The 15,912-nt window shown below is 38.1% G+C and overlaps 1 protein-coding gene across 17 annotated transcripts in view; it reads left to right on the forward strand.

Moving 5' to 3' along the window:
• The window catches only part of LOC100745429 (polypyrimidine tract-binding protein 2), a 423,740-nt gene that overhangs the window by 345,174 nt on the left and 62,654 nt on the right, over positions 1–15,912 (forward strand). For all 17 annotated transcript variants that reach the window (XM_033322433.1, XM_024369659.2, XM_033322434.1 and 14 more), the window contains one exon: positions 15,178–15,327. In XM_033322433.1, coding sequence (XP_033178324.1) covers positions 15,178–15,327 — 150 coding nt within the window. The remainder of the gene's footprint in view (positions 1–15,177; positions 15,328–15,912) is intronic.

The following is a 15,912-nucleotide window of genomic DNA, read 5'->3' on the forward strand; positions in this document are numbered from 1 at the left end:
AATCGCGCTTTATTCGTATATCGTACAATGTGTTTACTCTCTGTCTGCTCGATGTGCTCAAAATTGATTGACAGTTTCATTCAAGATTTTCCAACATTTTTGCTCGCGTCAGTTCTTTATCTCTGTTCACTGTGCAAACTTCCATTAACGGTGAAACATTTCTCCCCTGTATTCTTTTTTTTTATCCATTTTTAATTTAGAAATCCCCAGGATGTTATTTTCTTCTCGTAAATTATGTTGCTCGAAATAACACGAGGAGATAAAACAACAATTCCAATATTTCCGGAAGAGAAAGAAAAGTAGAGAACTCTAAACTAATTAAAAAGAAGTAGAAAGGTCCAGGTCATCAGTCCCTTAACTTATAACTCTTGGCTGAAGCTTGCATAAAAACGTGAAAACTGGGTCAGGATCTGCATTCAGGGCCTTGGAATAGAGCCTTTGAATGAAAGAATCGCGCAGTGGCGTAGGATCGATCGTATAGCCGCGCGAGGCCGATTAATAAATTGCTTCCGTTCAATTATAGGCCGTGATAAATCGGCTCGTCTACAGGTAGTCGACCGGCTCGTCACCGAGGAAATTGAGCGAGGCTCACACACGAATCACACGGCACACGTGTTCCCAGCTACTCTGTGCAACGAAATCGACCGACGGAAAATTGAAAAGTTGGCCCCTGGTCGAGATTGCCCCGCTAAACACGTATAGCCGATGTAGAAACGTAGGGAGACTGTGAAGTCAAAGACAGCGTAGGCAAAGGGTATGAATCTCTCGACTGCGAATCTGAATTTAAGATATTTTGATGTAATTTGAAATTTTTTAATAAATTTCAAGTACAGATCTTTAAATTTGCCATTGAATTTCTGCGCCATATTCTTTCAACGAATAAGCAGACGGAAAAGATCGTTTGTCGTGATACTTGGCTTTGCTATGATAATTATTATATTTAGTTATTAGCATTTATCAACGTAGCGTCCTATTACCTTTGTAAAAATGTACGGGCTTTTAGCTTATTTTAACCACATACCGTCAATCTATTATAAAATAAAACCCTGGTGGAATCATTTGGGACTTTGAACTTTTTCGATATACTTTACTCAACTTTGGAGAGTTGAAAATCCATTTTGAAAATTGATCTGCTGGTTTCTAACACTGTCTGATTAAAACGAACGAAAACAAATTTTTCTAATGCAGGTGAACTTTATCCACGTTCCGATTTGCCGGAAGATACTCGAGGGACTCGAATTCCTTTTAACTAGCTTCAGGGAAAATCGTGGAGTGCCTTCGTATTCGAGGAAATTTTTTGATTACCCGTTTCAATTCCCTCCGCACGTCTCGTCGTAAACCCATTAAGAACCATGCAGTGAAATAATGCATAAAAATTGCACAATCATTATATTATTAAAAAGATATACATACAGTAACTTAAAAGTATCGTTTTATCAAGATGTAAAAATATATTAAAATAATGGCTATCTTACGGGCTTCGCCATACAAATAAAAAGAGAAAGAAATATTTCCGTAATGTATCCTACTGCTACGAGTGATAACCTATATGTATAATAAGCGTACGTACAGAAGCTGAAGAATTACTAAATTTGACTTTAATTTAAGATTAATCGCACACTGAATTTTCGAGCCTTAACCATTCGTATATATTCCATCATATTACTTGATAATTTCTATCAAATATTTGGCAATATCCATTACATTGTCCACTAATTCTACAACTAACTTAATAATACACGCAAAAAAAACCATGCTACATACCTACAAACCAAAGTATACCCAAACAAACCACAGACCCACTCCACAGCAGCGAGCATCCCATGGAAAGTCCGAAAAGTCTGGGACGAAAGAGGCACGCGATCGGCTTTTCGGCTTGCAGGCGACTTTTTTTCCCCACGAGGGAAGCCGCGATGAAGACGAAAAGAAAGAGGAAATTACAGAAAGTCGGGGGTTGTTGCTCCGAGGGTGGAAGTAACCGGGCGGAGAGGTCGGCCAAGAGTTTTCACAGGGGCTTTTCTGCGGCTTCAATTCCCATTGGCCAACCGCGGGCCGGTATTTTCCCTCTTTCACTACTCCCAAAGGGATGAATTGTATGTGTGTGTGTGTGTGTGTGTGTGTGTGTGTGTCGCCCGTTGTCCCCGTTGCTAGTTACGTTTTTCACTTCTCTCGCGATCTATTCGCGAAAAGTTCACCCGCCAAACTTTTCCATCCCGACTTGCAGCCGTTTGGGGTTGCTACTTGGATTTTCGAACCCTCCTCGACAAATTCCTCGTCGTGTACATCTGTTTCTTTTTTTTATATTAAGTAGATACACCTAATACCTCGGATTTTTTATGTTAGGTAGGTATGTATGTCTTATATAACTAAAATATCCTTCTGAAAGTCTGAGGAATTTCAATTTGCTCCATTCTGGGCAACGGTGTACGGTATATGGCTACTTTAATCGCGTAAATCGCGTAGCTATCCATACTAGCGCTGTACATTCGGGAATTGATGTATCCGGTCAGGCCCATGACTCACTCTTTAATATTACTCTTTAATACGCTTGCTATAGGTACACGCGTCTAAATTTTATGTTTATTTTTTCTTGTAATTTATATCCACGTATATATACTTCATAACGTATGCTTCGTCTATTTATCCCCTTTCTCTACATTATATACCAAGGGATTTGTTTTCGTGAACAAATATATAGATAAAATATATAGATAAAATGTGAATTTTAGAGGTGCATAAATTCATGACAAGTTAATAGTAGCAAGTTGCACTCCATTATTAGCACGTTTGTTTTTGTTGTTGCGTAAAGTTTGACAGATGGAACATCAATTTTATTATTGCATATTGGCTCTGGAGAAGCAATTTAATGATGATTGCAAAGAGCGAAAGATTGTATTATTCCGTAATTGAAATTGTTTATTGGCTTGTCATTTCTTTTGTTCGATGTTTAATTAATTTCTTCATCTATGGCGTAGAATCAACATGTGCGATATCGTTCCTATCGGAGTAAACTAATTAAGGAATGTGTACACTTACGTTTATGATTTATGTTTTCATTATTTTTAATAAATTTCCTGTTTTACTTGATTGAAATCTAAAATTCCTATATACTAAAATAAATAGAAAATTGTATTGATACCCGTTAAATGATTTTTTGAAATACACGAGGTATGAATTTGCGACTAAAACGAGAAGTTATCGAAGGGAATTGTTAGCTGAAAGTTGGGTAGACGATGCAACGCTATTAGTCCATTCACCGAGTTCAGAGAAACAGAAACAACCATTAGGTGATTCAATATTCCGAATCTACCAAACCGTGAATTGAGGAAGTTTCGCGATAATTACAAAACGATGATCGAAATACTTGTTACGGACAATGCATTCATCGATTCTCGATTGATTAGCCCTTTGCCGTATATTATTCAATTTTTCGATGCAAATAATTTCACTCGCGATTTTTATGGCAATTTTCCAATCGATATTCTCATAACTTTTGTCCCAAAGGATGTTGCTCACGCAACCCACATTTTTCCATAGTTTTCAGAATCTCTCGTGGTTATTGTTTCACGGGCGTGATAAAGAGATTGAAAAATGCAAAATACACCAAGCATACTGAGTTGGCGGCGCTTCGACTGCTTAGCGTTTACGCTGTTTCTCTGATACTGGTGGGCACAGTTTAGGAAAATTGGTTGCCAAGTGGTACGCGGGTCGGAAAAGTTTAGGAGCCGCTGCTACAGAAAATAAAATACTATTCTTTGAATCTCTGTTCGTTAGGGAGAGTAGAATTTGGCCATTCATTTCTGAAACAACTTAGGCTCAGAAATAAATAAAAATGTTAACCGGACCGATCATTTCACCCTATACTACGGTATGTGTTCGTAACGCGGATGTTCCCTGAGGTTCTGGTTCGTTTCCGGACCAGCTCAGCCGTCTGCTTCCTCGAGGGTACGGAAAACACACAGAGCCGCGGCGCGGACTCTCGACTCGCTCTTGAAACTCGATAATGGGTGCTAATTAATTAATCGAACCAATGGAGCCAGCCACGTGTCCCTCGAGAATGCATGGATATCAGAGCTTAACCTGCAGGAACCTCGCTTCCGGAACCGTGGAAAATTATTACGCGAACCGCTCGGGCGAAAAACTCTCCAACGTGCAATGTATAGCAGACTATAGTTTGCTTCGTTGCGTATTCTCTATATACATATATATGTATATAGCCGTTGGCTGGAAAATACGGGATAGTTGGCGAGCGACTGAATGTGTGTGTTCCAGGGTTATTATAATGTGGTATTTGGTGACAGCAGCTTTCGTCTCGAATTGGACTTTTTTAAACAGCTAGTAGCCCTAATTTGGATATTTTCGATGTTTTTGCGCATTGAGTGCATTCGAAAGGTACGCCTTTGCGTTTGTAACTTTCTCGCTCTTTTACAAAACTCTGTCGAATAATAGTAAAGACGTAAGTGACAATAAAAATTCGAAGATTAAGATTCACCTATCTAAATAACGAACAATCTAATTGCATCCGCAAAGATAAATATGAGAGGAAGAAAAATTCGATTAAATTAAGAGAGTCTTTAAATACCATGTGACTAATTATTATTCAAGGAAACGAGACGAGACGCGTAGATTCATCATTCGGAGCTGAATCACGCGACTGCGAGATCCCTTTTGTTCATTTGAGGCATACTCCGGGAGGGAAGTAACATTCAGGAGGTCCGAATGATTTATTATAAGCAGCTTCGTCCGGCGAAAACCATAATGCACCAGAAGGGACAGGGTGGGGGGTTTATATCAAGTTTTGTTGCGGCCGTGAGAACCGGCCGTGTGCACGCGTCATTGTAGACTCGTGGAAACACGAGCTTTAACCGAAACCGAGGTAATCCTCTTAGCCTTTCGGGTGTTTATTAATTTTTCGGGTGAAAATCCGATCTCCCGTTCCGATCGAGAAAACCGAGGAAAACCGAACGAATTTATTCCAAAGGGAAATAAAAGTGTATGTATTAATGTCTCAATCGATCGAACTTTGTCTATTATTATAATTTTTCGGAATTTCTTTTTCTGTTTTGTCATTCTTTTATATTACTTTTGACATGTTCTGCTTATTATTGATTTTATCCGGATTTTGAGAATTTAGAGTGGTTGAATATGAGTGGTTCTGGTGAAAATTTGGCGCAGGACAGCTGTCAAAAATTCAAAATCATACATTCGCATGAAAATTGAAGATTGTCGTCTAAACACGTTCGAATTTTGGTTGCTAGATGCTTGGAACGGCGGTACGGATGCTAGTGGATTACGATATTTTAAATATTAGGTGATCCTATGTTTCATTTGTGACAAATAATGTCGAATAGATTTATCGAACAATTTTATAGAGAAAAATATTGTCATCGTCGCGACGAGAAGCACCAGACAACGCTTTTCAAACCACAGCATCAAAAATGCAAAACCGCAATGCAAGCGTTAAGAACGCTCTTCAACAGCTTATAAAAAAACTATTTCTCGATCCACGAGTTTGTTTCGATTCCTCGCACACGCCATAAAGCACGAGCCCCATCTAGCGCGCCTATAAGCCGTAAACAATGGTTACGCTCGGTACATAAGCCGCGTCAAATTACGAAGATATATATTCCAAACCTCTTTTTCCTCTTTTGACCCTCTGGTGGGGAGTTGAAAGGGGGTTGGTCCGAGAAGGGTGAGAGGGTAAGAGAAACTCGGCGCAGACACTCGGCGCCATTGCACCCTGGGGTCTGTATTAATGATATAATATTTCTTTGATTCACCGGAGCTTCTACCTTAACAACCCCCACGGCCGCCCAACCCTTGATATTTCCCTCTGTGTGCAGCGTTTCTCGTTTAAACGGAGAAAAAAGGAGTTGGAGGGATGCACGGTGGAAAGATGGAGGAAGAAAGAGGCAGTAAAGGGGATGGAGGAGTTCAAACGTAGTCGTTTCGCATCCCTTATAGCCCGGATAAATTACATTCATGCTCCGGCTCCCCCACTATCAGCCCCTGTGACTCCGTCGACGAGCAAACAAGCCTTGGCTCTCCTCGTTCGAATCGTCGAGACGAGATCCTCCGAGTTTATTTAAATCAGAAATAACTCGGCTTCTTACTCTTCGTGGAGAGGATGGTGGGGGTAGTTTGCCACCCGGACGCTTACGGTTTTCATCAATCGCGGAAATACGAACGGGGCGGAGGGGGTCAGGTTTGGGTTTGAAGATGACGATACTTTTTATTTGGAAGAGCTTCGGCTTGGGTTGGACCGAGCTTGCGAAGTGGGTTGACTAATTATGGTGTGGTTGCTTAAGATCGTTGGAAATTTGGTGTTTCGTAATTACTCTTACGGTACATTTGCTGCTTTTTTGATAAGCGACGAAGACTTTTTATTTGAAATAAAAGAGGGGCTGTTTTGATAGGTTTCGATGGAATTTATAAAGTGGAGCGTTAGTTTAGGTTGTTTATTAAGATTGTTAAAAAAGTAGTTATTTCGGATTAGCTAACGTATGCCAATTATTATTACGAATTCAGTGCTTGTTAACGCGATTCGAATTTAAAATTTGTGTACGTGTTGATAGATTAGGGTATCGTTTAAAGCTGTAGACAATTAGATATCTTTATTTTGTTATTGTAAATTTTCTGCGAAGATGGAAAATGCACGGAGAAAGAAACGTAAAACGAGTGTCTCTATGTCATTGAACGATTAAGGATTAGAACTTCGTAAATGACGAAAAAATTGTTTAAAAGAAATCCATCTGAACAGGTAAAAGAAAATCTCCAAGCAGAAGATCAATCGTAATAAAACCGTCAGCCCCGCCATATAAGAATCAAAAAATATATTTCACGGGAGGAACGGTGGGAGACAGTGTCGAGAAATATCGCTGCTTCCGAGGGAGAGCCGGAAGTCCGCGGAGAATTTTGCCGCGCGTGAATAAATTTTGATCGAGCGTCCAGAAAAGAAGACTCTCTCCTCCATGGGCAGGAAGAAAAACAGAGAAATACGAGAGAAAAAGAGAAGGATGATCCTGTTCTTTTGACCCTCTTTCTTCTTCCGCTGGTTTCCGTTCGAGGACAGAAGCGGCTTTTCTCCTTGATCCTTTGGGACGACCTGTCCTGCGAAACTTCCATCGCATTTGTATACGTGTATAAGACCATGTAGGTGTGTTACACGTGTCCTTATATTTGCCATTCTTCCATTTTTCCATTCTACGAACTCGGAGGGATCAGAGATCTGCTGGAAACGTCGAGTCTCGTTTGAAATGATTTTTACGTGTACGATTTTTCCGTAGCGTTATGGTGCGTGTGAATTTTTCAACGTTTTTAGAATTGGTAAAACGACGCGGATATGGAAAATTATTGATAATCTGAGCGAAGTGTTTCTTGCGTTGTTTACTTCGAGTATTAAATTGGTAATTGCGAATGAAACATTTTGCCATTTAGTCGAAGTTAGTATTAATAATAGGGACAGAAATTTCTGAATGCAAGTGTAACAGTTTCTTTCGGAGACTTATTTTCCAATTGAAATTATGGATATCGAAGTAGCACGAATCTACGATTTCGCAGAGCTTAGCAAGAAAAGTGGGTATCTCACAAAGCTAAAAACTAGTTGTAAGAATTTTTATTAATGGCTAAAGACCGAAATGTTTCTGCTGAATTATTTAAAGTTGTTCAGAGATAATGGTACTGGATAGGCGCTACGAGACAATTTGATAATTTTCTGTTAAAAGAAACCCTTGGACAATTTCCATTTTGTACTAAGGGGTTGGTTCGAAAATTCATAAACCACAATGATTAACGGTTCACAGTAGCTCTTAAACCAGGTGATTCCTAACTTCTCACGGGTAGCGTATGTACAAAGAAAGAGAGGGAGACAGAGAGGCGGGTGTATCCACAAAATAATAATCGCTCGATGGCCACCCCCTCTAGTTGATTTACGAGGCCATAAACGCGGTCTCTACCCTTGTAATGGGCTTGGTTACCGCGAGGGATATCCACGCCTCTACGATTATCGTCATGCCACCCATTCTTCCGATGATTGTACATTCCCAAGACTATACTTTTCTATTTTTCTCGCGAATTTTCTTTCGCCTCCAGGCGAAAATTATATCGAACTTTCTTGTATCGAAGCGTACATTGGCTCACGAAAGTATTTGGATATTTATCGTAGGAAACTTTCGCGTCCATGTCGTATGTGTTACATAAAACGTTTCGAAATTTCATTGGCACTGTTATGAGACACGCGGGCCAACGAGTTTTCGAAATTTTAAAAAGAATCCTTAAATCTGATTTTAATATTAAAAGAACCCTTCAATTTGGTACGGTAACGTTTCAAAGAAGTTGCAAATGAACTAAACGTTATACGAAATAGCGAAAGCCAATCTTAATAGTTTCGGTATTAAAACAACCCTTAAATCTATCGCAGTAACGTTTCAAATAAGCTCCAAATAAACTTTCTAAGCATTATACAAAATTCTAAAACCCAATTACGGTAGTTCCCGCAATTATTTTTATTAGAAATCCGGAAGAATTCTGAAATCTCGCAGCGTCCACTATCCAAGCGCCAAGAATGGCCGAGTCGCCCCATTGACGGTGTCGCGTGTCCATCGGAACGACATACAGGCTGTATTCTGTGTAGAACACACCAGCAAGGCGATTGTTTACGGCGTGGCACGGGAATTCGATCCAATAACGTCTTTATGGGCGACATAGGGCGAACACAGGCGGCGAGAGAAGATTGCCCCGCCGCCATTGGGGATGGGTTACGCGTGGTAATCCAGGGATCACGATTCGTCTGGGCTGGACGGGATCTTAAGATCGGGAAAACGGCTCTTTACACGCGACCACTGTCGTAACCTCGTCTCCGTATTACCCTTTCACGGTAGTTTCCTTGAAATTCGCTGCATTCTATTTATTTTCGGGGAAACTGTTGTTCACCCTGCTGGGGCAATTGCAGGTTTGCTAACGTTGGATATTTATTTATATTTATTTATTTGCGAGATTCGGACGACGTATCAAGAATCTTTTGGTTTCTTTCTTATTTTTAATCGAGCCTTTTTTTTTAAATATGTATGTATGTACGTATGTATGTAATTCTTTATCGAAATTACTGAAAAATGCCCTTAACTTTATTGCTTTTAAACATCGTAGAATAGTTCTCGTGCTCCGTTCTCGAATTTCACTATCAGCAATTCGTTCATCGTTACTTTTTCCTTCGGATGCACCGCCTATAACTGTTCGTATAGGGGATATTCTAATAACGTGTGCTTTACATTCCCCTCTTTGTACCTGTTGCGCAATGCGCATAATTCTCTTTCTACGTTGTTTTCTCGTATGCTTTTCTTTGTGGTAGAGTGTTTTTTTCTCAGCTAGCCTCAGTCGAGCTATTGTTTTTATTGCGTTCAGTGGAATTTTAACATTTAAGTACTCTTCTTTCCTTCCTAGATTTCTTCCCTCTAATCTCTTGTATCCTTCGGTGTACGATGATTCCATCCATTCGATATTTATTTTTTCTTTTCTTCCTCTGTCGTGTTCAATGGGCTCTACCGTGTGTTTCTTTCAATTTCTCTCGTATTTTGCATTATCATTGCATCGTCAACAGGCTTCCATTCTTTTAGGTAATTAGGTAATTCTTATTTCTTTTATTCTTTCCCTTCTGATTGTCTATTTACGTTACCTTCATGAGATATATTTTATTCTCTCGTTTTATTTTTGGGCTATTAGTAAGCTTTTTTTAAATACACGAAGGATAGAAAATTAGGAATCTTATCAAGGGTTAATTTTGTTCTGAATCGAGTACGTCGTTATTTCGGGACGGTTGCAAGCTGGCTATCGTTGGGTATTCATTCGCTAGGTTGGTATCTTATCTATTTTTTGCCTTTTTGCTTAATTAAGCTTTAATTTTACTCAAAAACGGGTTTCGCCATTTAAACATTGACCCGTTGTGAAACTTGACCACAATCAAGAACGTTAGAAATTCTTTTTACACGCTAAAAGGCAAGCAAGATCGAAACGTAAAAATTCGTAGCAAGGTTAAGTGTCAACCAAATCGCCGGAACTTTCGAGGCCGACTGCGCGTTCATTTCCAGGTGAATAGATCATTTTCACGGCAATCAAGGGTGTAACAATTGCCGAGCACGGTTCGACATTAGGACACGCGAGCGTGTGTCCAGTCCTCGCGAGAAATCCGCGCGCTCGGCCCGCGTTCCAAACGAAAACCCAATTGCGCGGCTCTATGCGTCATTAGCGCCTCGAAACGGAGTTAACGGGGTTAAATTCAGGACTGGCGGTGTTCTCGTACTGCCGACGATATTATTCCCCCGTCGTACTTCTCGCAGGGCGATGACTAACCCCATGGAAATGCGAATGAATGATCGTTCGTCCCGCAAAACTCGATTTACCCTCGTTTTTCCCGCATCCGGAAATCTCTCTAACGAAGCCCCTTCTATGACTTTTCACAATTCTCCTTCTTTTTTTTCCTATTTCTGCCTTTTTTTTGTCTTTAGTTAACAGGGGTATTATGCGGATACGTTTGAAAGGGCATTGGATTTTTACATTTGCCTTTCGAATGACAAAGTGCAATGTTTTTATTTTTAGATAAGAAAATGATCCAACGGGGGTGGTAATCTTTTATTTCCGATGGAGCTTTTCTAAACAGGGGCTGGAAAATTCTTTCCTTTGTTTTTTACATTTCCCATTCAAAATGAGAAAATTCTGATGCAAAATGAGGATCGAGATTTTGCATTACCCTAACCGAGACAATCGGAGCCGTTTCGTCGGGTTCTCGAGAAAATCCGAGTTGCAATGGAAGAGAGAGCAATCATGCTAGTGTCTCGTTTTCCTTCCGAGGCCTGTGCGTGATCGTCGTCCCGTTGCAATTCCGTGTTTCTCTAAAACACCTTCGCTCCTCCGCCGCGCCTCATTTCCCTGTTTACGTAGTCGCAGCGACAGTTTGCAGAAATTTAATAGTTCGATGTCGTTAATTTCAGTTGTTGGAAGTTTCCGGGACTTTCTTTGATCGGATTTTGCGACTCGTTTAATGGGAATCGCGCGTTAGAATTAAAGCGAACGAGCGAAGCTGTTCCACGTTACTATAGCTCGGTCGAGCTGCTTTTGTTGCGTGAATTCTTTTGTATAAAATAATTCCTCCGCATATGGGACGAATAATTGGGTAAATTGGATTGTACAATTAATGTTAATGGCAAAAGATATTCGTATCAATCGAACATTTTTTTCTTAAAGCAGAATAGGATCGGAAAATTTTTTCAAGATTGATTCTGTTGAGATATGTATAATTTTCTGTGCTGGACTAGGTTAAATGCGTAATAGAGATACTTGTATGTGAATATCAGTGTGTGAAAGTATGCGTGCCCAAAGCGTCTCGAAAACAAAGGAATGCAAACAGTTCAATCCGTTAAGAGTCCGTTTACGGTCCATGAAATAAATGTATCATTATTTTAATATTAATCCTCAGTATAAATTTAGTGTTCCTATAACATTATTTCGGCTTCAAAGATCCACGATTCTCAACAGATTCAACGATTCAAACGCTCATAAATTATGTTTCTTGTGATAGAAATGTTTGAGACTCAATTTTCATTTATTGATCTGATTTACCATTTCGGACCTTGAGAGATTTTGGTTTTTTTTCTTATTCCTACTTGGTGGTATAAACAATACATATGTCTGAGACTTCTTTCACGAACCGCATTTCGAATCGACGAATATTTTTCAAGAACGCAACAGAATGTAATAATAAAATAATTCCCGCATTCCTGTTGTCGATCTTCAACAGCGGATTCTCTTTATTAAATTCCGGTTGGTACGCTTTAAGTATTCAACCTCTTGGAGCTGTTCACCCTTTGTAAACGCGGTGAAACGCGACTGCCATTCTTTCGATCATTCGAAAATCTTATTTCTTAATTTTTTCCGCGACTCAAGCCGGACGGAACTACGTTTACAATTCATATTTGTTTTGTATCGTTTCTTTTCTTGTATTAAATACATACATTTTTAGATAGTCGCGTCAGTGATACAAGAATTTATTTCGAGGAATTACATGAAAATTCAGAGAATCGTCAGGAACGGGAAGCGTTTCACTCTTGTCTTTATAATATAGTTTTCAGACTAGAAATTCATTAAAAGTAGACTGACAGGAGAAGCAAGGAGAAGCAAAAGCCCGACGAAAGAAAAATATAAGGGATGTGGAGAAAAAGACGTCGAGAAACCGAGAACGGACGGAATAAAAAGGAAAACAGGGAAAACGAGAGCGAAATAAAATTTCAAAGTTTCAAAGAATTACGAAAGAAGGGAAAAAGGGAATTGCTTCGCGTGCGAAATTAGATGTACAGCCTGTAATTAGTAATTTAAAGTTTATAACTGAATAACATTTACGAATCGATCTCGTATTATTATGTGCTCAAAAACAGAATGTCAGGACTATGTTAAAAAGATATTTTGGATTCTAGTTAAACAAAGTAACATATTAAATAAATAAAATAATTCTAAATATTCACAAACGAACAAAAAGGAGCAAGTGAAATGCAAGAATTAATAGAAAATGAGAAAGAAGAGAAATACTCTCTTAACAATCGAAGCTGTACATAGTTTTTAATGGGATGGCGTAATTGAAATGAAAGCTTTCGTTGTGTGCGCCGTTTTTCTAAAAAAAGAAAAAAAAAGAAAAGGAAAGAAAACGGGCTGTTTTCCTTTTCATCCTGCTTCTTTTCCGCTGAATTTCCTCGTGTCCCAAGTGTGTTTACCCGAGCTGAACTTCAGATATTCCATTATGGCGGCGGCTGTGCTCCGAGGCAAATGTAAAAATGCCTTCCAAGCACATAGCTGTTTCTCCCTTTTCCCTCCGCGAATCGACCTGGAATCTCGAATTTGCTCTCTGGATCGTTCGACAGATTTTTCTCCTCTTCTTCCTCCCTTTTCCATTTCTTTTCTTTTAAGGGCGGCGAAAGAAATTATTATTGCATGGAGAGGTAGAATGATTTTCTTTTTGCTTTTTAATAGAGGAGGTTGATTTGTGAGAACATTTTTGAAAAGATGACTCGAATATTCGGATATAGATATTTTTATATAGATAAATAAAGGAGCAAAATAGGAGTTTTCTGAATATTTTGAGGAGTATTACGAATTCTTTAAAAGTCTATCAATATTTAAGTAAGATTATCGTAATGTTAATTTGGACCAGTTTCTATGTAATCTTATTTTAATTTAATTTTCAATTTTGTTTTTAAACTCGGCTAATTTTCTATTTAAATTTCGATCTTAATTTTAACCAATATTTAATTTAAATTTTATTTGCCATTCAAATTAATTGTCTGTTGAAATTTCAGTGTCGATCTTAAAATTTTTGTCTACTATTTAACGTAATTTCTATATGATATTTATACGGAATTCTTTAAAGATTATTCCAATAATCTTTCGATATATAAATCTGTCGATTTAATCGTGAATTATTTTTATTATATTTATTTTCTCTGTTTATAAATATTCTCATATTAATTTTTACATTCCGTGGCAAGTAGGACGAATTTATATCTTCTTGGAAGCTTCTCTGGGTAGGTTCTACGGAAAAATTAATTTTTCACGAATTTTTTGTTATTCTTCTTTCTTTCTAAAAAGTATCCCTTGTTCTCCATTTTCCAGCGAGCTCAAAGGAGAATGCCTCGTTTCGAGGGAAAAAATATAGAACGCTTAAAGGTGGAGGGAAGAGAAGAATGAAAAAGTGTCCTTTGAGACGTTTTAACGAGAAATCGATATCTCTTAAGGCACTTCTGCCAACGAAGTGCAATTAATTATTTATCATTTTCAGAAACATACTTTCTTCGGTAGTTGCCCCATGAAGGGAATTTACAACCTGCCTACTTTTTTCCGTTCACGTTATTTAAGCGGTATATTGCAACTTGCATTCCATACAGATCTTGAAATATTACTGACATTGCCACTCCTTTCGTTTTTACGATGGAAAAGAAACTCTGTCCCATTTCTACAATTAAGAGGTATTTAAGATATGCATTATAAATAAATTCTTATTTATACAACATGAATATTTTTGGTATCCGACGTATATGACGAGAGATAGAAAAATTATACGTTTAAATAAATTTCAACCTTCTCTAAATAAATGAATCTAATTATTCTATTCAAAATGATACACAGGACAGGCGGTATAGAATTTCGAATGAATAACAATTTACCTAGCATAAACATCTCTTGCAATTAAATTTCCCATTATTAGTCTATCCATTCTACAATTAATCATTACACTTCTATTAATTGTATCATAATTATCAGTGCAATATCAGAATTTCTTCCTTTGATCCATCGTTATAATTTCAACATTCATTTACCATCAAAATTATCACAAATTTTGCCTTAAAAACTAAATTCATTTCATTTAATTTCAATTAAATTTTACTTTTAGAATTTCTATTTCAAGCTAGATTAAAATTATGGTATAACTTTTTGCATTTTTTACATAATCTACATCGAAGTCGGTAGAGTTCAACATACAATCGTTAAATTCCCGAAATTTTAGTAAAATTGAAGAAATAATATGATATTAAAATATTCTAAGGTAATTTGCTATTGTTTCTCAATTTTGCTAAGATTTTCATCGGGACAGTATGGTCGTTGGCTCGAAGTCGTTCCTGCCCCATTATCGTATTAAAAACACATTCGAAAGACGATGCAATCGAAATGTTGACGTTTCATTGCCTTGCAAAGTAGTTTTTATTGTTTCTGGCAAATATTTAAGTTGTATTCCGCGACCAGGAGGGAATTTCGAGTGGAAATTAAGTAACATCGACGGAGAATACGCGGAAATTCAATTACAGAGATAATTTTGCATTAATATTTGGATTGCGCGACGAGCTAACCTCTCTTTTGGATTTCAAAACGCGTCGTTTCCCGATTTTACCTTCGACTATATTGAAATCGTCCACGAAAGTGGAATTCCTTTTCTTATTTCTGTTCTGGCATTCTCAAGATGTCTCAGATTTGCAAACTGCAATTCTTCTTTGGAATGTGTTATAGAATGTTTGGAAAATGATGTTTTGAGATGGCAAAAGATTATTACAATAAATCACTTATTTATAAAAAAGCGGTCGTCCTAGTTAAATTTTCTGATTTAATAGATTTTTCTAACCATATTCTGATGATTTTCTGTTGCAGGCGTTCCTGGAAATGGCGGATGAAAATGCTGCCGCGACGATGGTAAATTACTATGCCTCGTGTATGGCTCAGCTCCGTGGCAGGGCAGTTTACGTTCAATTCAGCAACCATAGAGAACTCAAAACCGATCAAACGCACACCAACAATGCGGTGAGTACTTGGACTCTTCGCTATAGAATTTTCTTTTACGAATTCTACACTATATAGAACTGCATTAACGTTCGAGATAAGCAATTTCTAATGTAAGCAAAATAAGCTAGTAAATAATTAACTAGCAAATAATTTAAAAAATCAACCAATTACATCCCCAAATTAAAGTTTATTTAAAACCTAATCTCAAACTAAACTGTCTCTATGTTGCTATAGGAATAAAGATTTCTATCATTTATTAGAAAAATGATATTCCTTGAAAGAGCGACACACGAGAGAAAAACAAAGCGAAGTATCGGAAAATCGATCGAGATCAAAATTTATCGTATAAAATTCTAGCAATTTCCCAGTCGCCATAAATTCTTTTTTACTGCTGTCGTAGTTCTCACGACCACGTAAAATTTACCTTTTACACCGTACGAATGAGACACGTTAATTAATCACGTTCGTCGAGTAATATCGTTCGAGGGATGTAGGGGTAGACGGAGGGGCAATTTGAATCTCGAAAACGCGTTCGCAGCCTTTGAGAGGAGATCCCGGTCCGACATTGTCGCATAAAGCTTCGATTATGCGCTTCCGGGGAGA

Source organism: Bombus impatiens, unplaced genomic scaffold (assembly GCF_000188095.3).
Source record: "Bombus impatiens unplaced genomic scaffold, BIMP_2.2 scf_0637, whole genome shotgun sequence".
NCBI lineage: Eukaryota > Metazoa > Arthropoda > Insecta > Hymenoptera > Apidae > Bombus > Bombus impatiens.